General features: G+C 41.6%; 1 protein-coding gene across 1 annotated transcript in view; it reads left to right on the forward strand.

Annotated features, from left to right (window-relative positions):
* EFHC1 (EF-hand domain containing 1) overlaps nucleotides 1-23243 on the forward strand; it is a 75462-nt gene that overhangs the window by 36913 nt on the left and 15306 nt on the right. The window contains exons 6-9 of the mRNA XM_047796381.1: nucleotides 9353-9573; nucleotides 11317-11457; nucleotides 18488-18701; nucleotides 19273-19420. Coding sequence (XP_047652337.1) covers nucleotides 9353-9573; nucleotides 11317-11457; nucleotides 18488-18701; nucleotides 19273-19420 — 724 coding nt within the window. The remainder of the gene's footprint in view (nucleotides 1-9352; nucleotides 9574-11316; nucleotides 11458-18487; nucleotides 18702-19272; nucleotides 19421-23243) is intronic.

A 23243-nucleotide genomic window follows, 5' to 3' on the forward strand; every position in this document is an offset into this window, starting at 1 on the left:
GAAGCAATAAACAAAATGTACAAGAAGGCAAAAGGATGCATCTTAAATACATAGCGCCATGTAGAAAAAAGAAAATGAGATGTGTAATGCAATATCATTTCCATGAAGTAAAATCACAAAACAGTCATAGCACACATATAATCAAAAAACTGCATGGTTGTGTGTTGAGGCAGAGATGAATGAGATTGGGGGAAAAAAATAAAAGGGAAAAAATTGTCATTTTTAAACATTTATTACTTGGGGGGGAGGGGCTGTATCTGCACCATATGAAAGTTGCCAGGCCAGGGATCAAATTTGAGCTGTAGCTGTGGCAACACCAGATCCTCAACCCATTGTACCACAGCAGGAGCTCCAAAGTTTGTCGTGATTTTAAAATTAACAACATTAGCCTTAAAACAGCTCTTTTTTTTTTTTTTTTTTTTTTGAGAAATGAGAATAATTGCTGACACAGCTTACATTCTCAAATAGCTATGCCTGGATCCCGGCCCAAGTTCAATTCAGTCAAGCTGCTGCCTGCCTTGTTCTTGGCCGCCATAGACCCCTCTAAGAGTTCTATTACGCTGGGACAAATGTACTAATTTTGGCCCTCCAGCATGCTTAAATGAGCCTGGCACCCCTGCCATCTGGAGCTAATAAGCATTAGGGTTATGAGTAAGAGGAAGAATGGAAATACATTCAGGGCAGTGTGGAAAAAGTATCACTGAATCCCTTGGACTCTCAGGTTCCTTGTTTGTCTCTGCCTTATCAATGTGGCCCATGTTTAAACTTTGCATTATGTAATCATCCTCTTCTGTAACTTCCCAAACTTTAACAAAATTTTTATCAGAGGTAGATGGGGAGGCAGCCTGGTGACATATGTAGGGTCCTTTGAAAAGGGAGGGCACATATCTTTTTTTTAAACATCCTTCATCATGCAGTAGCAGGACAGAAAAGGCTAACCTCCCATCAGCTAAGTAATTCCTTTAATTGGAGCCATGGTGTTAAAGCGTCTAATTGACTCCCAGAGGCCTTTATACCATAAAAAATTGTTACTGAATTCAGTTAAACCAGAGGTAAATATCTGCTGTGGGAACTGTGTCATGTACCACGTGCTGTGGAGGATAAGATGAGAATGTAGCTCTGAGACCTAGAATCCCTGTCCTTCAGTCCCTTCTAGCAGCTGGGAGACGTATCATATAAATACTCAAAGATCTTGGAGTTTCTGTTAGTGGCTCAGTGGTAACGAACCCGACTAGTATCCATGAGAACGTGGATTCGATCCCTGGCCTCACTTGGTCAGTTAAGGGTTTGGCATTGCTGTGGCTGTGGTGTAGGTTGTAGGTGCGGCTGGGATTTGGCATTGCTGTGGCTGTGGTGTAGGCCAGCAGCTGCAGCTCAGATTCCACCTCTAGCCTGTGAACGGTACATGCTTCGGGTGGGTGCAGCCCTAAAAAGACAAAAAAAGCTCTTAAACAGTAACACAAGTGCCCCAGATTATCTGATTGTGGAACTGGTTATGTCATGTAGACATAACCATAACATGTAGAACTTAGAAGAAGAGTTGTGATCTAGAAAGATTCAAGAAGCCTTTGCAGGAGAACTGGGAGAGGACTTGGATTTGGAACGGCAGAGAACAAAGGAAGAGAGGACTGTTGAGAGACGAACAAAGGCAGGGTTAGGGATTTCGAGCAAGCATGGCCTGGGGGTGTGGAAGGGACGGCAGAGAGTTTGTGTTGGACAGTAACAGGGCATTATGGGAATATCCTTCAAAAATTCTCTCTGCTTCGGCCTTCTTTTAAGTAGATGAATAAAAACTTTATTTTCACGACAGATGAAGTTAAAAATATGAGGATTTCTGAAAGATCTATCTTTGTTGTCGAGAATTACAGGTTACCAGTATGTGATAACCAGTATTTGGCCCACCAAAAGCCTTTGGCTCAGCAGTAAAACCCAGGGCACTAGGTTCTGAAAGTCTGTTAATTATCCTTTGCAATGGCTTTCATACTTAATCTTGCCTTTTCCAGGGAAAATATGAACATCCACAAAAACGTCAAAATTGTGCACTTCATGTGCAGCTTATCACTGTCAATTATACCTCACTAAAGTTGGAAAAGTATAAGTCCGTGCCTGGATGTCATAGTCAAACTTTAGAACATCAAATTTTAAAAGATAAAATCAGCTCCAAAGAACAAAGTTACCCAATGCAGAATGACAGCTGACTTTTCACTAGTAACAAGAAGGCAGAGAAACCATATCTTCAGAGTGCTGAGAAAAGAATAGGTTTTTTTTCTAATGGCCACACCCACAGCATATGAAAGTTTCCAAGCCAGGGACTGAATCCAAGGCACAGCTGCAACCTGAGCCACTGCTGTCAGATTCTGAACCCACTGCACCACAGCAGGAACTCCGGAAACTGTCTTTCAAGAAGAGGGTGAAATACCTTTCTAGGCAAACAAAACAGATTTTACTGACAGCGAGCCCTTACTAGGAAAAGTCTTATGTATAATTCTCATAGAAAGAAAATGATTCCAGAAGATCTGAGATATAGGAAGTGATAAAATAGCAAAGTGAGGTAAATCTAAGCATTTGACAAACTTGGGGAACAATGTTAAATTTGAGGGGATTAAAAATATCAAAGTAAAATATATACAAAAATGAGACATTCCTGCTGTGGCACAATGGAATTGGTGGTGTCTCTGGAGCCCTGGAACGCAGGTGCAATTCCTAGCCTGGCACAGTGTTGCCCAGCTGTGGCATAAATCTCAACTGCAGCTCGGATGTGATCGATGGCCTGGGAACTCCATGTGTCGTGGGGCAGCCAAAAATATTATACAGACACAAACACACACAATAATGGTATAGAAGCTTTGATATTATTTTAAAAAATGTGGAGTTTATGTTGTGGCTCATTGGGTTAAGAACCTGACTAGTGGGTTAGAGATCAGGCCTTGCCACAAGCTATGATGTAGGTGGTGGATGCAACTTGGATCTGGCATTGCTGTGGCTGTGGCATAGGCTGGCAGCTGCAGCTCAGCTTCGACCCCTAGCCTGGGAACTTCCATATGCCACAGGGGCAGCCCTAAAAAGAAAAAAAAATGTTTTGAAAAATGTTGAGGTGTTTTTATGGACTATTATTTATTTTTATTGAAACAGAGTTGACTTACAATACTGTATTAGTTTCAGGTGTTCAACATAGTGACTTGATGTTTTTATACATTCCAAAATGACCACCGTGATAAGTCTTGTTACCATCTGTCACCATACAAAGTTATTACAATATGTTCCCTATACTATACATTATATCCCTGTGACATATTTTACAACTGAAAGTTTGTGCTTCTTAATCTCCTTCATCAACTTCACTAATCCTCCCACCCTGTGCCCTCTTGCAACCACCAGCTTGTTCTCTGTGAGTCTGTTCCTGTTTTGTTATGTTTATTCCTTTTTATTTTGTTTTGTTTTTTTTTTTTGCTTTTTAGGGTTGTACCCACAGCATATGGAAGTTCCCAGGCTAGGGGTTGAGTCTGAGCTGCAGCTGTCGGCCTATACCACAGCAGCACTGAATCTGAGCCACATCTGCAACCTGCACCATAGCTCATGGCAACACCAGATCCTTAACCCACTGAGTGGGGCCAGGGATCCAACCCATATCCTCATGGATACTGGTCAGGTTCGTTACTGCTGAGCCACAACGGGAACTGCTTGTTTTGCTTCTTACAATCGACATTTAAGGAAATCATGTAGTATTTGTCTTTCTCTGTCTTAGTTTACTTAGCATAATGCCCTCCAAGTCCATCCATGTTGTTGAAAATGCAAGATTTCATTCTTTTTTATACCTGAGTAATACTGTGTGTGTGTGTTTGTGACATAGCACTAATTCATTATCCATCCATCATATCCACTTCCTTTTTTTTTCTTTTTCTGTCTTTTTAGGGCGGCACCCATGGCATATGGAGGTTCCCAGGCTAGGGGTCTAATTGGAGCTACAGCTGCCAGCCTACACCACAGCCACACCAGATCTGAACTGCATCGGCGACCTACACCACAGCTCACGGCAACGCCAGATCCTTAACCCACTGAGCAAGGCTAGGGATCGATCCTGCAACCTCATGGTTCCTAGTCAGATTCGTTTCTGCTGTGCTACGACAGGAACTCCCATATCCACTTCTATCATCTATTATGGACACTTGGTTGCTTCCATTTCTTGGCTAATGTAAATAATGCCGCAGTGAACATAGGGTGTATATATCTTTTTGACTTCATATTTTTGTTTTCTTCAAAAAACACCCAGGAGTGGAATTGCTGGATCAGATGATAGTTCTGCTTTTAATTTTTTGAGGACTCTCCATACTGTTTTCTCTAGCGGCTGCACCTCTTTACATTCCTGTCAACAGTGCACGACAGTTCCTGTTCTTCCACATCCTTACTAGCTAGTGTTATTTGTTTTCACTTTGATAGTAGCCATTCTGACAAGTGTGATGTGATATCTCATTGTGGTTTTTATTTGCATTTCTCTGATGATTAGTGATGTTCAGCATCTTTTCATATGTCTGTTGGCTATCTGTATGTCGTCTTTGGAAAAATACCTATTCGGGTCCTCAGCCCATTTTTTTAATTGAGTGGTTTTCTTTTTTGATGTTGGCTTTTATGAGTTCTTTCTATATTTTGGATATTAACACCCTATCAGATATATTATTTACAAATGCCTTTTCCCATTCAGTAGGCTGCCTTTTTGTTTTATTGATAATTTCCTTCTCTGCAAAAGCTTTTTAGTTAGATGTGTTCCATTGGTTTATTTTCGCTTTTGTTTCCCTTGCCTGAGGAGACATGTCCAAAAAAATATTGGTAAGACTTAATATCAAAGAATGTACTGCCAATGTATTCTAGTAGGAATTTTATTTTTTTTTTAAGTTTTTAATGGTAATGTAAGTTTTTATTCTATTTGACTTTATTTTTATGTATGGTATGAGCAACTTGTCTAGATTGGTTCTTTTGCATGTAACTTTCTAGTTTTCCAAACACCGGTTATTATTATTACCATTATTTGTACTCACAGCATATGTAGGTTCCCAAGCTGCTGGTCAGATTGGAGCTGTAGCCATCAGCCTACGCCATAGCCACAGCAATGCCAGATCTGAGCCATGTCTGCATCCTGCACCACAGCTTACAGCAACGCTGGGTCCTTGACCCACTGAGCAAGGCCAGGGATCAAATCTGCGTCCTCATGGATACTAGTCAGATTCATTTCCACTGAGCCACGACAGAAGTTCCCCAAACACAACTTATTGAAGAGGCTCTCTTTCCCCTGTTGTATGTCCTTGCCTCCTTTGTCATTGATTAATTGACCATGTGAGTGTGGGTTTATTTCTGGGCTCTCTGTGTTTTTTGTTTTTGTTTTTTTTTTCCTTTCTTTCTGGGCTCTCAGTGTAGACACACATTTATCTATGCCATACTGTTTTTTGTAGTTTTGTTTGAAATTAGTGATATATTCCAATTTTATTCTTCTTCCTCAAGATGGTTTTGGCTATTTGGAGTCTTTTGTGTTTCCATACAAATTTTATAATTATTTGTTCTAGTTATGAGAACATTGTCATTTTGATAGGGATTGCATTGAATCTGTAGATTGCCTTGGGTAATGTGGTCATTTTAATAATGTTATTTATTCCAAAACATGAACATGGTATATCTTTCCTTTTTTTTGTGTGGGTTTTTTTTTTTTTTTTGGTCCCATCTCCAATTTCTCTCATCAGTGTCTTATAATTTTCTGAGTAAAGGTCTTTTACCTCCTTGGTTAGATTTATTTCTAAGTATCCTTTTGATGCAGTTGTAAATGGAGTTGTCTTAATTTCTTTTTCTGATAGTTCTTTGTTAGTGTATAAAAATGCAACAGATTTCTGTATATTTTGTATCTTACAACTTTACTGAATTCATTTATTCTAAGTTTTTTTGGTGCCCTTGTTAGGCTTTTCTATGTATAGTATCTTATCAGTAACAATTTTACTTCATCTCCAATTTGAATTCCTCTTATTTCTTTTTCTTGTCTAATTGCTGTGGCCAGGACTTCCAATACTATGGTGAATAAAATTGGAGAGAGTGGGTATCTCTGTCTTGTTCCTAATCTTAGAGGGAATGCTTTTCACCATTTAGTATGAAGTTAGATGTGGGATTTGCGTATATGGCCTTTATTTAAGTTGAAGTATGTTCCCTCTATACCCACTTTGTAGTATCTATCATACATGGATGTTGAATTCTGTCAAAAGCTTTTTCTGAATCCATTGAAATGATCAAATTTTTTTTATTTCTCAATTTGTTAATGTGGTATATGACATTGATTGGTGGCTTTTGAACCATCCTCACATTTCTGGGATAAAGCACACTTGATCATTGTGTATGCTGCTTTTAACATATTGTTGAATGCAGTTTGCTAATTTTTTTTTCCCAGGGCCGCACCTGTGGTATATGGAAGTTCCCAGGCTAGGGGTCAAATCAGATCTGCAGCTGCTGGCCTACACCACAGGGCACAGCAATGCCGAATCTTTTAACCCACTGAGTGAGGCGAGGGATTGAACCTGCATCCTCATGGATACTAGTTGGGTTTGTCACCGTGGAGCCACAACAGGAACTCCCTAGTTTGCTAAAATTTTGGGGGGTTTTGCATCTGTGTTCATCATGGGTATTGGCCTGCAATTTTCTTTTTTGTGATGTCTTTGTCCTGTTTTTGTATCAAGGTGATGCCACCCTCAAAGAATGAGTTTGGAAGCATTCCTTCCTCTTCAATGCTTTGTAATAGTTTAGAAGGGTAGGTGTTAACTCTTCTTTAAATATTTAGTAGAATTTACCTGTGAAATGTTCTAATCTTGGACTTTTGTTTGTTGGGAATGTTTTGATTACTGATTCAATTTCATTATTGATAATTGTTCTATTCATATATTCTGTATCCTCCTGATTCATTCTTGGAAGGTTATGTGTTTTTAGAAATTTGTTGATTTCTCTAGGTCATCCATTTTACTGGTGTGTAATTGGTTGTAGTAATGTTTTATGATCCTTTGTATTTCTGTGCTATTGGTTGTAGCTTCTCTCTCATTTTTTATTTATTTGGATTCTCTCTCTTTTTTACTTGATGAGCCTGGCTAAAGGTTTATTGATTCTGTTTATTTTTCCCAAGAACCAGCTCTTAGTTTCATTGATCATTTCTATTTTTTAGGTCTCTATATCATTTATTTCCCTTCTGATCTTTATTATTTCTTTCCTTCTACTAATTGGTTTGGTGTTCTGTTTCTACTTCTTTTAGATGTAAAGGTTAGATTGAAAATTGTTTCCTGAGGTAGACTGTTTTTGCTGTATACTTCCCTCTTAAAACTGTTTTTGCTGCATCCCATGGCATTTCAGATCATTGTATTTCTGGTTTCATTTGCCTCTAGATATTTTTTATTTCCTCTCTGATTTCTTCAGTGACCCATCGGTTGTTTAGTACCATATTGTTTAGCCTCCACACATTTGGGTTTCCTAACAAATTTTCTCTTGTAGCTGGTTTCTAGTCTTACAGTGTTGTGGTTGGAAAAGATGTGTGATGTGCTTTCAGTCTTCTTAAATTTTCAGAGTTGTTTTGGGGCCTGGCATGGGATCTATCCTAGAGGTAGTTCCATGTGCACCTGTAAAGGATGTGTATTATTTTTCTCAAGCACAAGTAGAACCCTCATAAAAATTGGTTAGTCCAAACACATTTTAAAGACTGGGCATCTTAATATTTTTATCATTTTTTAATACAATTAAGTTACAATTCAGTTTTGGAAATATAACTTAAAAAATCATGTAAGTGGAAACTGATAAACCCATTTAAAAATAATCCATGAGTTTAAAAAAAAAAATGCTATCAGAAAATACTTAGAACCGAAAGATAGCAAAAATTCCCTCAAAGCTTTTAAATACATTTTTAGATGTTACTTGGAGAAAGAGTTATAGCCTTAAATGCTTATTTAAGAAATAAGAAAGACTTAACAAAAAGCTGTGCATTCTTCTTAAAAAGTTAGAAAAAAAAATGACAGAATAAATCTAAATAAATTTAAAGGGAGAAAATAATAAACTGAGAGCCTGAAAATAGTGAAATTGAGAACAAAAGTAACAGATTTATCAAGTGAAAGTTGTTTCTTTCAAAGGACTAATAGAATGACAAACCATTGACAAGATTTATTAAAGGAGAAAGGAGAAAAGGCACATATGTGTTAAAAATGAAAGTAGAGACATACTTAAAAATATAATGGAGTCACAGGCCATGTCCCCCACTGGCCGTCACTTCCTAGAGTAACTCAAAGGGATCTTGAAGGGTTGGGCACTAGACTCTGGGAGAAGGAGCTATAGGGCCTTTGAGATTCATGATTGGGAAAATGCCAGCCCTTCCTTTGGCAAATCGAGGGCTGGAGGGCGGAATTTTTCTGTCTGCTGTAGCAGTCTTAGCCTCCTTCCTTATTTTCCCATTTTAGCATTTCCCAGTTAGGAGAACACCACCCTCCCTCTCACACCCCTGGTGATCAGAGTTCTGGTCAAGCTTTTTGGTTCCAGCGGTAAAGTGAGGCCCTTTAACAGAATTGATTGACGATCTTACGGTTTCCGTACAGGCCAAGCTGCAGGGAAGCCATCTTAAACGTCAACCCCTAGTTCTCTTAAAACAGTGTCACAAATTCGATTATTTCAGAAATGCAAGGTTGATTCTACCTTTGAAGATCTGTTGATTCCCCAGATGAAGAGATTACCGTAAGCATCACACCCTGCCTCCTGCCTCCTGCCACAGGACTGGATCAGACTGCACTAATGGCAGTGATCACAATTGAAATAAAACCATTATTTGTATGTAAAGTGTCTATTGCCCTGAAGTGAATGTTTTCTCCATCAAGGCAGGAATTTTATCCATGTTGTTAATTGTTAAAAATATTCGGCAGTGTACGTGGAATATGTTACATGTGGTCACTAATACTTTGTTAGATGAATGGATAAGTGGGAGGGAGGTGGAACTAAATGACTGGGATTCCCCACCTTAGATCCAGTCCTCTGTCTTTATAGAAGGACATTTATTCTTTCCTATTGTAGTGGTTCCTCCTAAACACTAATTCTGCTAAGACTAGTGACCTATAGGGTTTAGTCCAGGCTAAATATGGGAGAGAGGATCTTCAAAGACCACCTGTTACTTCCATGTCCCGTCCACAGATGGAAACTCGCTGCCTTGTGTTCTGCTGGGAGTGTGAGGAGCCTGGGCCCCTTGGCCAGCGCGGAAGCCGGCCCTCCCTCTGGTTCTCAGGAATGACTAGCCCTTGTGTGTCAGTCTTCCTCCCTATCCTCACTCCCTGTCCTTTCCCCTCTCCCTGCTGTCTTATATTAGAGAACTTCCCTCAGTGTGTGCTGGAAATCTCTGATCAGGAGGTGCTGGAATGGTACACCGCCAAGGACTTCATCGTCGGAAAGCCACTCACTATGCTGGGGAGAACCTTCTTCATTTATGACTGTGATCCATTTACTCGGCAGTATTACAAAGAGAAGTTTGGCATCTCCGATCTACCACGCATTGACGTGAGCAAGAAGGAGCCGCCTCCTGTGAAACAGGTAACGCGGCAGTAGTTCTGAGGGTAGGAAGAGGGTTCATCTTCTGTTGTAGAAGTTTAAGAAACCTGAAGTGGTTCAGAGGCTGTTGAATACGCAGTAAAACACGGACAAAGCCAATGAAACAGAGCAGGTTCATCAAAGAGGAAATACAAATGGCTAATAAACATGGGGAGAGACCCTCAACTGATGCTCTAAGAAATGAAATGAAAGTAATGAGACTTGGGATCTATTTGATTAAAAAAAAACAAAAAACTCACAATATCCAGTGTTTGCTCTGGTGTAATGAGATAGGCATTTCATGTACTGTTAATAGTTGAACCAATTAAAAAAACTCCTCTGAAGGGCAGGGGAAATGAGATGTGATTCAGGCAAGCCTGTAGAACCCTGTTGAAACACAAAAGGAATTTGAGAGGAAGCGTCTCAGAGGCTTCCCTCCCTATTTCAAAACCCCTTAACCTCCACTGCCACTCCGCAGCCAGGCTCCTCTCCGTGTGCACTGAGATGAGGTTTCACTGCTGTACATTTCTGCCTGCCCCCTGAGTAACGCAGAGCCCAGCCTGTGGGTCTCACCCAAAGTCCCTCTGCCTCTGGCAGTTTACATGGTCATCCAGTTGTGGTTTTGCATTTGGAGTAAGTTAGATCATTGTCCATCTGCTGGATCCACAGTCTCATTCCAGCTATGAGGATCCCATTAACTACAGCCCAGGAAGTGGAGAAGGAATCCGTGTTCTAAACTCGCCACCCTGGGTGAACATGGCAGAGTCCCTCTGGTTGAGGCAATGGATAGACCAGTGAACATATGGACTAATTTGTTAAAATCCCTGAATGCAATATATTGAAAGATTTGGGGACGGTATCTACAAGTGAGAGCACAGTACAAGCTGGCTTGCTGAGAAAGCGTCGCAAAAGGGAGGCAGAGGAAGAGTCTTCTTAGCATCAGTGAGAGAGGAAAACAGCCTCTGAACCACTTCAGGTTTCAGACAAACCAATGTTAGCCACCTGTAGTGATGCTTTCAGCCCTTCATGGACCCTAAATGAAAAATACAAGCCCCTCCTATACTTCGACACTAACTTTGCACCTGATACCGTTTACATCTGGAATTTAGCTCCTTGCGTTTGCTCCTTCACTAGGAAAGGGGAGTCCTGTGTGGGCAGAGGGGGGCCTGAAAAATATGAGTTCTTGGTAAAATACGGCTATCTTTTCTCTACTCTGAGGCAGAAATCAAAAGGTAAAAATATTAGAAATATGGCTATAAAAGGAACCAGGTCCTGACACCCCTACCACACCCCCAAATCCAGTGCACCTGAGTTCATGTGCACGCACACACACACACGTGTGCATGCACACACGCATACTTTGGATGAACTTGAGAAAATAGTTTCCAGATCTGCCAGGCTGGGGCTCACACCCCAGAACAAAGAAGTCACAGACAGGCCCATGGGCTTCACGTGGGCTGGGACTGGGGCCTGGAGCAGGGCCAGGCTCTGATTGGCAGTATGGGGTCAGTGGACACCAGTAATGGTGTCAACATAGCACTGAGTGTTCCTTTGTAGCATTATCAGTCACTTCTAGGAACAACCCTATAAAAGATTGTGTGATGTTATTTTTTTCTAATTATACTTGTATATATAGAAATTGCTTTTAAATACATGTTTTCTAGATTTTTAAAAGTTAGTTACTTTTTATGTAACTTTTAACACAAGTAGCATCTGCTTTATTTCTTGCTTCCTGTGTTTCTTCAGGAATTGCCTCCCTATAATGGTTATGGACTCATCGAAGACTCTGCTCAGAATTGCTTGGCTCTCATTCCAAAAGCTCCCAAAAAAGATGTCATTAAAATGCTGATGAATGACAACAAGGTGCTTCGTTATTTGGCTGCACTGGTGAGGACAGATTTTCTATCCTAAGATCCTGCTATATCTCAGTACCGTGCACAGTTGTCCATCTTGTCTGTAAGCTGTAGAGTAACCGCTGCCAGAGTTAAGCATTTCCTTAAACACCCGTTGGCTCCAGCCTTCAGGCAGATAGGGTAGGATCAAGTATGGTGCCTCTGGGACAAGGCCTAGCTCAAGTCCTTTCTGCTCCCAAGATCCTTTCTAAATCATGAATCTCTCCTTTCTATCCCTCAAATTTTGTCTGAATTTTTGGCCTTTTTTATTAAGCAATTATAAGAGCCCAACTTAACATACAAATTGTGTGTCTTTCTAGTGAACTGTGATTTCCTTGAGGGTTGGGCCATGTCTTACTAATTTTTATCATTAGTGATATCTAAGCTTGATGCATTTTTACTTATTAAATATGATAAATGGAATCATACCAAATTAATAGATGTTAACCTTGTTTATTTCTATTTTTTAGGGCCGCATCCACAGCATATGGAGGTCACCAGGCTAGGGGTTTAATCAGAGCTACAGCTGCTGGCCAACACCACAGCCACAGCAACACCAGATCCGAGCCGTGTCTGTGACCTACACCACTGTTCAAGGCAACGCCGGATCCTTAACCCACTGAGCGAGGCCAGGGATCGAACCCAAAACCTCATGGTTCCTAGTCGGGTTCGTTTTCCCTGAGCCACAACGGGAACTCCTAGATGTTAACTTTGAGAGGTGGTATGGGCAGTGGCTGAGAGCATGGGTTTGGAAACAGACGTAAGTTCAAATCCTAAATGGTCCATTCACTGGCTGAATTACCTGAAGCAAATTACTGATAAGAATTCAAAGGATCATGTCTTTAAAAATAGAAAAATCCACAAACAGGAATGTAAGTATTTTATTTGAAATATAGGTATAAATAGCAGAAGTTGAATTAAGTTACTCTGGGAGTAGGAATTGGGAGGGGAAGGTGTGGCTCAGATGACTCTTGAAACTTGTACATGTATTTGAAAAAGTAAAAATTTAAATGAGAGCACAGTTGACTAATAAATTTTTAAAATGTTGATGAAAGCTTGAAAAAAGGGAGTTTTAGCAAACTCTAGGCCAACTAGAGCGCTGCCTGCCGTACACATTCCAATTAATGAAGGTTTTGCATTGTTGCCAAGTTCTTTGAGTTACTGTTGAAGTTCAAGAGGTTTTTTGAATTATGACGTGGTAACCATGAACTCCTTTAGGGCAGGAGTCATGTCTCTCTAGACTCTGGGTACTCAGTAAATGTTGACTGAATGGGTAAATGAATTTATTTACACATACACTATCCTTGAACCAGTATAATATTATACTCCTGCTTCAAAATGTAAGAATCAGAGAGGCTAATTGCTGTGTCCCATGTCTTAGTCCTTAGGCGGAAGCAGTGCTAGAACTCAACCTTCTGACTTTCAAGTCAGCATTCTTTTTTTTTTTAATTTTAGAGTATATATTTATTATACAGTGAACATAGTTTTGGGAATATGACAGTACACTCAGTGCAAGCAATTTTTTTTTGTCTTTTTGCCTTTTCTAGGACCGCTCCCTCGGCATATGGAGGTTCCCAGGCTAGGGGTCTAATCAGAGCTGTAGCCACCAGCCTACTCCAGAGCCACATCAACATGGGATCTGAGCCGCATCTGCAACCTACACCACAGCTCACGGCAACGCCAGATCCTTAACCCACTGAGCAAGGCCAGGGATCGAACCCACAACCTCATGGTTCCTAGTCCGATTCATTAACCACTGCGCCAGGATGGGAACTCCAGTGCAAGCAATTTTAATATTTCTATCTTATATGTGGGAGAGGCAGTAGAGAAAAAAGGATCACAGGTATTTTTACTACAAAGAGATAGTTACCAGAACCCTCAAGGTAACAGGAGGAGTCGCCACAAGGAAGGAAGTTGGAAAAAAAAAAACAGTAGGATGCTAGCATAAAAACAGACCCACAGATCAATGGAGTGGAATAGAGAGCCCAGAAATGAACCCACACTTAATATGAGCAGTTAATCTATGACAAACAAGCAAGAATATTCAACAGGGAGAAGACAGCTTCTTCAGTAAGTGGTGTTTAGAAAACTGGACAGCTACATGCAGAAGAATCAGACTGGACTACTTTCTCACAACATAAAAAAAAACTCAAAATGAATTAAAGACAAATGTAAAACCTGAAACTTGGCCGTACACTCTTATTTATTTATTTTTTGACATTGGTCTTAGCAGTATTTCTCTTTTTTTGGTGTTTTTCTGGACCTGTCTCCTCAGGCAAGGGAAACAAAAGCAAAAATAAACGAATAGACACACATCAAACAAAAGATTGTGGACAACAGAGGAAACTGTCAACAAAACAAAAGGGCTGCCTACTAAATGGAAAAATGTATCTGCAAACAGTGTATCTTACAAGGGGTTAATATTCAAAGTATACAAAGAACTCCTACAATTCAGCTTCAAAAAAGCCACAAACAACCCAATCAAAAAATGGTTAGAGAACTTGAATAGACATTTTTCCAAAAAAAGGCATACAGATTGTCCACAGGCACATAAAGAGATGCTCAACATCACTAATCACCAGAGAAACAAAACCAGAATGAGATATCACATCACAGCTGTCAGAACGGCTATTATCAAGAGACAATAAAGAACAAGTTTTGGTGAGGATGTGGAGGAAAGGGAAACCTCATGCACTAAAGGTGGGAAAGTAAATTGGTGTAGCCACTGAAGAAAGCACTATCGAGATTCCTTAAAAAATTAAAAATGGAATTACCATACAACCCAGCAACTCCACTTCTGGGATGGAAAAGAAAAAGAAAACACTGATTCAAAAAGATATACGCACTCATGTGTTCATTACAGCATCATTTACAAGAGCCCAGATACAGAAGCAACCTAAGCACCCATCAGCAGATTAATGGATAAAGAAGATGTGGTATGTATATACAATGAAATATTACTCAGCCATAAAAAAAAGAATGAAATCTTGTGCCCTCCCCCCTTTCTTTTTAGGATTGCACCTGCGGCATATGGAAGTTCCCGGACTAGGGGTCAAATCAAAACTGCTGCTGCTGGCCTATGCCACAGCCACAGTAACATGGGATCTGAGCCGCATCTGTGACCTACACCATAGCTCATGGCAATTCCAGATCCCTAATCTGCTGAGCAAAGCCAGGGATCAAACCCACATCCTTTTGGATACTCGTCAGATTTGTTTCTGCTGTGCCACAACGGGGACTCCCAAAATCTTGCCGTTTTTGACAACATGGATGGACCTAGAGGATGTTGTACCAAGTAAAACAAGTTAGAGAAAAATCAAATACCATGTAATTTCACTTAGATGTGGAATCTAAAGAACAAGTGAACAAATAAGTCATAAATACAGAGAACAAAATAGGAAAAATGCCATTTACCATAGAATCATAAATGCTAAATTCCTAGGAATATGTCAAACAACAGGTGCATAATACTGAAAACATTATTGAGAGAAATGAAAAGTAGACCTAAAATAATGAATAAACACCCCATGGTCTCTGGTTAAAAAAATTCAGGAGTTCCCGTCATGGCTCAGTGGTTAACAAATCCAACTAGGAACCATGAGGTTGCTGGTTCGATCCCTGAACTTGCTCAGTGGGTTAAGGATCCAGTGTTGCTGTGAGCTGTGGTGTAGGCCAGCGGTTACAGCTCCGAGTTGACCCCTAGCCTGGGAACCTCCGTATGCCGAGAGAGCAGCCCTAGAAAAGGCCAAAAGACAAAAACAAAACAAAACAAAACAAAAAAACAAAAAACAAAAAAAACCCCTCAATATTATAAAGACATTTGGCCCAAATTGATCTATGGTTTTAAATCAATTACTGTCAAAATCCCAAACTTGTTTTGCAGAGCTTGACAAATTGATTCTATAATTTATGCAGAGATGCAGAGCATCAAGAATAGCCAAGACACCCTTAAAGAACAGCATTGGTAGAACACTAAGGAGTCATATGAAGGAATTAGAACAATATGGTATTGAGGCAAAATAGATAATTAGATCAGTAGAATAGCCCTGAAGCAGACACCTCTGCCCCCACTTAAGATACATGGAAAATATGGTACTGCAGTAGGGTTGAGAAAGGAAAGTCTTTTCAATGAATGATAGCAGAACAATTAGCTTTCCATATGGGGAAAAAGAATATTTGACTTCACCTCACACCAAAGTAGAAAGTGTGGGCGGACTGAAGATTTATGGGGTTTGTTAAGAAAAAATGACAGCCTCTGTTTATGATTTATTATGAGGGCATTTATTTTATAGCCCTTGATATTTTTATATGTACTTTGTAATGTACAAAACACATTCAGTGAACCTTAGCTACTCTGGGCTTGGCATAGTTCTGAGCATCGAGGGTACAGTAGAAAATAAGACACAAACCTCTGCCCTCATGTCCTCATAACTGAGGATGTTGTAACCAGAAAGCAGCTATAGCCTAAAAGGACAGGTGGTAGCACGTGGTGTAAAAGGTAAAAGCAGGAGACAGTGCCATGGAGGGAGCTCCTTTGTATTGGAAGGTCAGGGAGAGCCTCTCTGAGGAGGGCACAGTGGAGCAGAGAGACACGAGCGAATACCCTTGGGGGCTGTACTACAGGAAGGTGGGGTGCAGTGAATGGAGGGTAGGGACCAGCTCAGGGCTTTGCAGCCAGTGGCACAAGGCCAGAGGAGTGGGTGGTGAGAGCCATCACCCAGGGTGCAGGTCACAGAGGCTGTTAAGTAACAAGCCAGTAGAGAATTTACAAATAAAACATGCTAAAGTCTCTCTGCTCCTCATTGTCATCATGAGCCTGTAATTCTAAACAACGTCACATAATCCTCAACCCCAAAGAGACAGTTCCTCCACACAGTAGAATTTCAGTGAATAAATGTGGAAGAGAAGAGAGCAATAGAAAATTACCTTTAAGCACATACCACAGCAATATGCTGAAAAGACCCATCAAGGGATGCTGTAATCAGTGGGAGAACTTTTGGAGAAAAGATTTTCGTAGTTTCAAAGTATCTCCCTCAAGATATTTATTAACTGCAAAGGGAAAGACGGTAACTTTACAGGCAAGAACCCCTTGCTCAGGCATCTCTTTAACCTTAACCAAGTGGTCATGGTCAATGTCACCAATAAAAAAAGATGTATTGAGGAGTTCCCTTTGTGGCTCAGGTGGCTAACGATCACAACAAGGATCCATGAGGATGTGTGTTCGATCCCTGGCCTCGCTCAGTGAGTTAAGGATCCGGCACTGCCGTGAGCTGGGGTTTAGGTTCCAGACATTGCTTGGACCTGGCGTGGTTGTGGTGTAGGCCGGCAGCTGAAGCTCCAATTTGACCCTTGGCCTGGGAACCTCCATATGCCTGGGTTGTGGCCCTAAAAAGGAAAAAAAAAAAAAAAAAAAGGATGAATTGAGATCATGAACTCCTAGATATGCACTGAGAAGAACATGATGTTTTTTCCTGTAGTATTTTTGCCAAAGACGCAAAAGTGAGATGCATAAGGGACAGTCAGCAAAACAACTGACCAATACTTATGTCAGGGTCGTGAAAGACAAGGGCAGGATGAGGAACTGTCTCAGACTGGATGAGTTTTCAGAGAAGTAACAACACAACTTGGGATCCTACATAGGGTCCAGAAATGGAAGAAGAACAATAAGTGGGAAGTAAGTGAAGTCGGAATAAGGACGGCAGTTGATTTAAAGCACTGTACCATCCTTGCATTCCTGGGTTTGATGATTGTACTCTGGTTGTACTCTGATGTGAGATGTTAATGTTGAGGAAGCTTGGTGAGGGGCTTATGAGAATTCTCTATTAATTATGCAGCCCTTCTGTAGGTCTAGTAAGCTTAAATAATAAAAATGGTAAAAATTTTTTTTTAATTTTAATATGCTTCTTCCTGCCAGGCCAAGCCATTGCCACTGTCCCCCCTACCCCCTTGTACTCCTGGGCCTGTAGCCCTGCTCGGAACTTGTGTTTTTTTTCAAGTGTGATGGGGATCAGCTGGAGATTTGAGAGCAGAGGAGGGATGTGCTTTGATTTTTATTAACTATGCTGTTGTAAAAAAATTTTTTTTTATTTATGAAAAAAGTTTGGAGGCGCTTAGATGGGGAATGGAATGGGGAAATTATTTCAGAGGAAACCCAAGACTCTGATAAATAAGAAATTATGACACAAATAATTCCATGGTCTGAATGAGAAGATATGTGTTGAAGTTGTGATGTGAGAGGATTTTAGTCAAGAATAAGCATGTCTGTATTTAGGCTTGTTCAGTCTGGAATTTGTTTCTTGAGGGTTATGGGATCACTCTCAGTGATTTGATTTGGGAAAAGTCTTATCTATAAAGTAGTTTCTCAGAATCACTTTCAACTCTATGATATTGTATTTCTCCTTCCTCCCTTCTTACATTTTCTTTTCAAAATTATGTATAAGAAATGGATTTGTTTAAAGAATTAAACTTTGCATAATCACTTCCGCATCCATGAAGTTGAACATAGTGTCAGCCAAGAGGCCTCAAGCTGGCAACCTGTGGGCAGAGTGGAGCCCATATGGGTGTTTTGTTTTTCTTTTTTTGGCTGCACCCGAGGCCTGTGAAAGTTCCCCACCTGCACCACAGCTGCAACAATGCCGAGTCCTCAGCCTGCTGTGCCACAAGGAGACTTCCCCACATGTGTGTTTTGTTTGGCCTGCTTTGTGCTTTTAAAGAGTTGAAGTCAACATTTTAAAATCAGGGGGTTTCTATAATAATGCACATTTCTGCCTTCTCATGAAAAATAAGAAGGTCTAGCAACATTGGGGCTCCATTCCCACAAGGCAACAGTCAGCTGGAGGAGAGTTGGGGCAGCCTCCCTTAGATGAGGTGTTCTTTCCTGACCCCCCACCCCCCCTGTACTGTTCATCGATATTATACTTCCCATGTTAGGTTTATACTGTCCCCTGGTCACTGTAAGTATTCAGTCTGGGGCATCTGGATAGATCATGGACCTTCATCATGTCCTCCTTTCTTCACCTTCCCAGGAATCCCCCATCCCAGAAGACAAGGGCCGCCGGTTTGTCTTATCTTATTTTCTAGCCACTGACATGATCAGTATCTTTGAGCCTCCTGTTCGAAATTCAGGGATCATTGGGGGCAAGTACCTCGGCAGAACTAAAGTTGTCAAGCCCGACTCCTCCATGGAAAACCCCATCTACTATGGCCCCAGTGACTTCTTCATTGGTGCCGTGATTGAAGGTAGGTCTCAGCACAGTTTAAGCTTTCCTACTAGCCAAGCGAATGGGTTCTTCTTATTTGGGATTTAACTCAGTTAACCCTTGTAGGAGGTAGTTAGTCTGCAGTCTAGTTGAGATAAAGCTAATATTCTCGTACATGTGGCACAGTGTCTTAATCTCCTCCTTCATCAGTTAAACTGTAAGTGGGGTTCTTCTGTTGGCTGTAAGTGTAGACTCTGAGCTTCCTAAACACTGAGGAAACTACTGTGTATTAGCTTAGAGAGCTATTGAAAGTTCTCCAGTCTGGGAGTTCCCGTGGTGCAGTGGAAAACGAATCCGACTAGGACCCATGAGGTTGCAGGTTCCATCCCTGGCCTCGCTCAATGGGTTGAGGATCCGGCGTTGCGGTGAGCTGTGGTGTAGGTCGAAGACTTGGCTCGGATCCCGTGTGGCTGTGGCTGTGGCGCAGGCTGGCGGCTACAGCTCCGATTGGACCCTTGGCCTGGGGACCTCCATGTGCTGTGGGTGTGGCCCTAAAAAAACATAAAAACAAACAAACATAACCAAGTGAAGCGTTTTTCTCCTCTCCCCAGTGTTTGGCCACCGGTTTGTCATCCTCGATTCCGATGACTATGTTTTGAAATACATGGAGAGCAACCCTACCCAGTTTTCCCCAGAAGCTCTCCTGTCAATTCAGAACCACATTCGAAGGCGAGACACTCCTGCACTGGAATTGGACAGGTATGTTTGACCATCTGAGGTCTGCTTTGGCTGTGGTACAGTGACATACTCAGGGAATAGACGTCTGGGTCATCACATTCTAGATTCTCAGATTTCCTTCTCCAAATGGGAGTCCCTAGACATACACAGGTTACCTGGGTCCAGTGTGATAACTAGTAACTTAGGACCTTTTCAACTTCAGTTATTCAGCAAATACTTATCAGATGCCTAGTATGTGTCAGACACTATCATGAGGCCCCTGGGCTTTTATTAGTAAACAAAGAAGTTGTTGCCCTCATGGAGCTGACCTTCTAAGCAGCAAGTATCACTAATAAGCAGCACAGTAAGGCAGTTAAAAGGTGTGTTAGGTGATGAGTGCCATCGGAAAGTGCAGCAAAACAAGGGAGGGATGGGTTACAATTGATTGGGGGAGGTGGTCACACCTTCCACAGGTGACCCGGAGCAAACACTTGAAGGTGAAGTAGTTCCCTGTGTGGCTGTCTGGAGGAAGAGGGATTGGTGAGCCTTTAGACCCTAAGTATTAGCTTGCCCGGAGAACTCAAGTAACCCTGGTAAGAGGTAGGCTGTGATCGTGGCTGCCATGGACTGGGTGAGAGGAGAAGGAGCCAGAGCTGGAGTTACAGCATTAACCAGGGGCCAGAGGGTGTACCACCTGCCAGGTCTTTGGGAATAAGTTGGCTTTTCTCTGAGTGAAAGGGACAACCATCGTGTGCTCCTGAGAACAGTGAGGGGCAAGATTTGACATCATTTGAAAATAACTGGCTGTTTTTTTGTTTTGTTTTGTTTTGTTTTTGTCTTTTTGCCATTTCTTGGGCCGCTCCTGCGGCATATGGAGGTTCCCAGGCTAGGGGTCGAATCAGAGCCATAGCCACTGGCCTACGCCAGAGCCACAGCAACGCAGGATCTGAGCTGAGTCTGCAACCTACACCACAGCTCACGGCAACACTGGATCCTTAACCCACTGAGCAAGGCCAGGGATCGAACCCGCAACCTCATGGTTCCTAGTCGGATTTGTTAACTACTGCGCCACGATGGGAACTCCATGGCTGCTGTTTTAAGGACAGATTTGGAGGGAAATTAGTTTGGGGAATATGGCTATAATCTAGGCACAGGATGGTGGTGTGTGGACCCGGGAAGCACCAGTGAAGATGGGGACAAGAGGTCTGATTTTGGATCTCTCTTAAGGTAGAGCTAATAAAGCTTCAGCAGGATGGTATAGGGAAAATAAGAGAGAGAATGATAAAGGATGACTAAGGTTTTTGTCCTGAGCAGCTGGGAAGAAGGGGATGGCCATGAACTGAGATGGGAAGATGTAGCTTGTGGGTGGAGGAGAGTTTTTGGTGGGGGGATTTCAGTTTAGATATAGTAGGTTGATACCTGTTAGGTGTCCAAGTAGAGATGTCAAACAGGCTGTTGTATTTGTAAATCCGGAGTCAGGTGAGGGGTCTGGGCTGGAAGTACAAATGTGGGAGTTGGGGCATATGGATGATATTTTAAGCCAGGAGACTGGTTGAAGTCTCTAAAGTAGTCATTGTAGACAGAAGAGGGAACAGTGCCAAGAATTGCTCTCTGGGATCCTCCAACCCTAAGAGCTGGGAAAGAGACTGGGCAGGACAACTAGTGAGGTAGGAAGAGAGCCACGTGGGTGTGGTGTCCTAGAATCCATCCAAAGAGATGCAAAGGCCGCCCCCTTTGCGTGGTGATGCAGAACTATAAATGTGGCCATGCAGGCAATCTTGGTACCAATGGGAAACTTCACTATTATTCTGTAGCTGTTAAAACTTTGGTCAAGCCATGGAAAACTCTGATGGTTATAAAAGTGTAGGGAAATAAAAACTAGTGAAATTGATTTCTATTTACTATACTACAATTTAAAACAGTTGGCAACACTGGGAATTCACAGTGTTGTATTTCTTTGTGAAAAGAGTCGTCAGAGTAGTGCCTGCCTTCTTGTTGTCATGTAGCTTATGACACAGAGCGAACGTTCTTTCTATGCCTTAGCAAATTGTCATGTTCCTTTCTAAGTTTGGATCAACTTCCAACATTTAAAAATCTTTGCTTTCGACATTGTGAAATAATACATCCTTGTGTTCCTTTAATGACAGTGAACTATCTCAGAGTTCTTTTAATGTGAAGCGTGTTGCTGGCATCTGGGATATCGTCATTCTTTTCCTTAGATCTCTTCCTTCATTCATGTCAGTAAAGCCTGCCTTCCTAAGGTCCTCTGGCTGCCCATTGGGAGTCCCTGGGACGGCAGCACGGTCAGCCGTCCACAGTCAACTAGTTCTTCTTTAACTCCACCATGCTTGACTTGAAGTCAACTTCTAGCTCTATCACTTGTTGTTTCTTTGCCACACTCATCTTTGTTGGCCAGTTTTGTCTTTTGGTTTATCCGTTTTGGTTTAATGTCACTTGGGCTTATCACTTGGTGAAAAAGAGGCAACATAGCTACACCCTTTGTTGTCTATGTGTGACCTGAGAATCCCGCCCAGGGACCAGTCATGGACAGACTTTGAAAGAAGTGATACGCCTGTCACTGATCATGCTGCCATTTGTGTCACAGCTCATGGACTGAAAGAAAACCTGACTGGATTTGTACTTTAGGCAGTTACTCGCAGTTCATAAACTGTGGTGACTGAAACTTGAACCTCGGTAAACTAAATATAGAACTATCATATGATCCAACAATCCCAATCCTGGGCATATAGCCAGGCAAAACTACAATTCAAAAAGATACATGCACCCATATGTTCATTGCAGCGTGATTCACAACAGCCAAGACATGGAAGCAATCTAACTGTCCATGGACAGATGAAGGCATGAAGAAGATGTGGTACATCTGCACAATGGAATACTACTCAGCCATAAGAAAGAATTCCATTTTTAGCAACATGGATGGAACTAGAGATTCTTATACTAAATGAAGTCAGAAAGACAAATACCATATGATATCTATCACTTATATGTGGAATCTAAAATATGGCACAAAAGAACCTATGTATAAATCAGAAACAGACTCACAGACATGGAGAACAGACTTGTAGTTGCCAAGGGGCAGGGGAAGGGAGTGGGATGGACTGGGGGTTTGGGGTTAGTAGATGCAAACTATGATGTTTAGAATGGATGAGTCATGAGGTCCATACTGTTTTCCATCATAGTTGTACCAATTTACATTCCCCACCAACAGGATAGGAGGGTTCCCTTTTCTTCACACCTCTCCAGCATTTGTTATTTGTAGACTTATTAATGATGGCTGTTCTGACAGGCGTGAAGTAGTAGTACCTCATTGTAGTTTTGATTTGCATTTCTCTAATAATTAGTGGTGTTGAGCATTTTTTCATGTGCCTACTGGCCATTCATATGTCTTCTTTGGAGAAATGTCTGTTTAGGTCTTCTGCCCTTTTTTCAGTTGGGTTTTTTGATTGTTGTGCATTGTATGAGTTGTTTGTAGATGTGACTGTATTTCAATTAAACTTTATTTAGAAGAACAGCCAGCGGCTAATAGGCCAATCCCCTGACCTAGTGTTTAACATTTTTGATCTACATGTAATATAAATTACTCTTTACCACTCACTTTTTGAAAGGCTTTCTTTTTTTTTTTTGTCTTTTGTCTTTTTTGTTGTTGCTATTTCTTGGGCCGCTCCCTCGGCATATGGAGGTTCCCAGGCTAGGGGTTGAATCGGAGCTGTAGCCACCGGCCTACGCCAGAGCCACAGCAACGCGGGATCCGAGCCGCGTCTGCAACCTACACCACAGCTCACGGCAACGCCGGATCGTTAACCCACTGAGCAAGGGCAGGGACCGAACCCGCAACCTCATGGTT

This window comes from Phacochoerus africanus, chromosome 9 (genome assembly GCF_016906955.1).
Source record: "Phacochoerus africanus isolate WHEZ1 chromosome 9, ROS_Pafr_v1, whole genome shotgun sequence".
Taxonomy (NCBI): domain Eukaryota; kingdom Metazoa; phylum Chordata; class Mammalia; order Artiodactyla; family Suidae; genus Phacochoerus; species Phacochoerus africanus.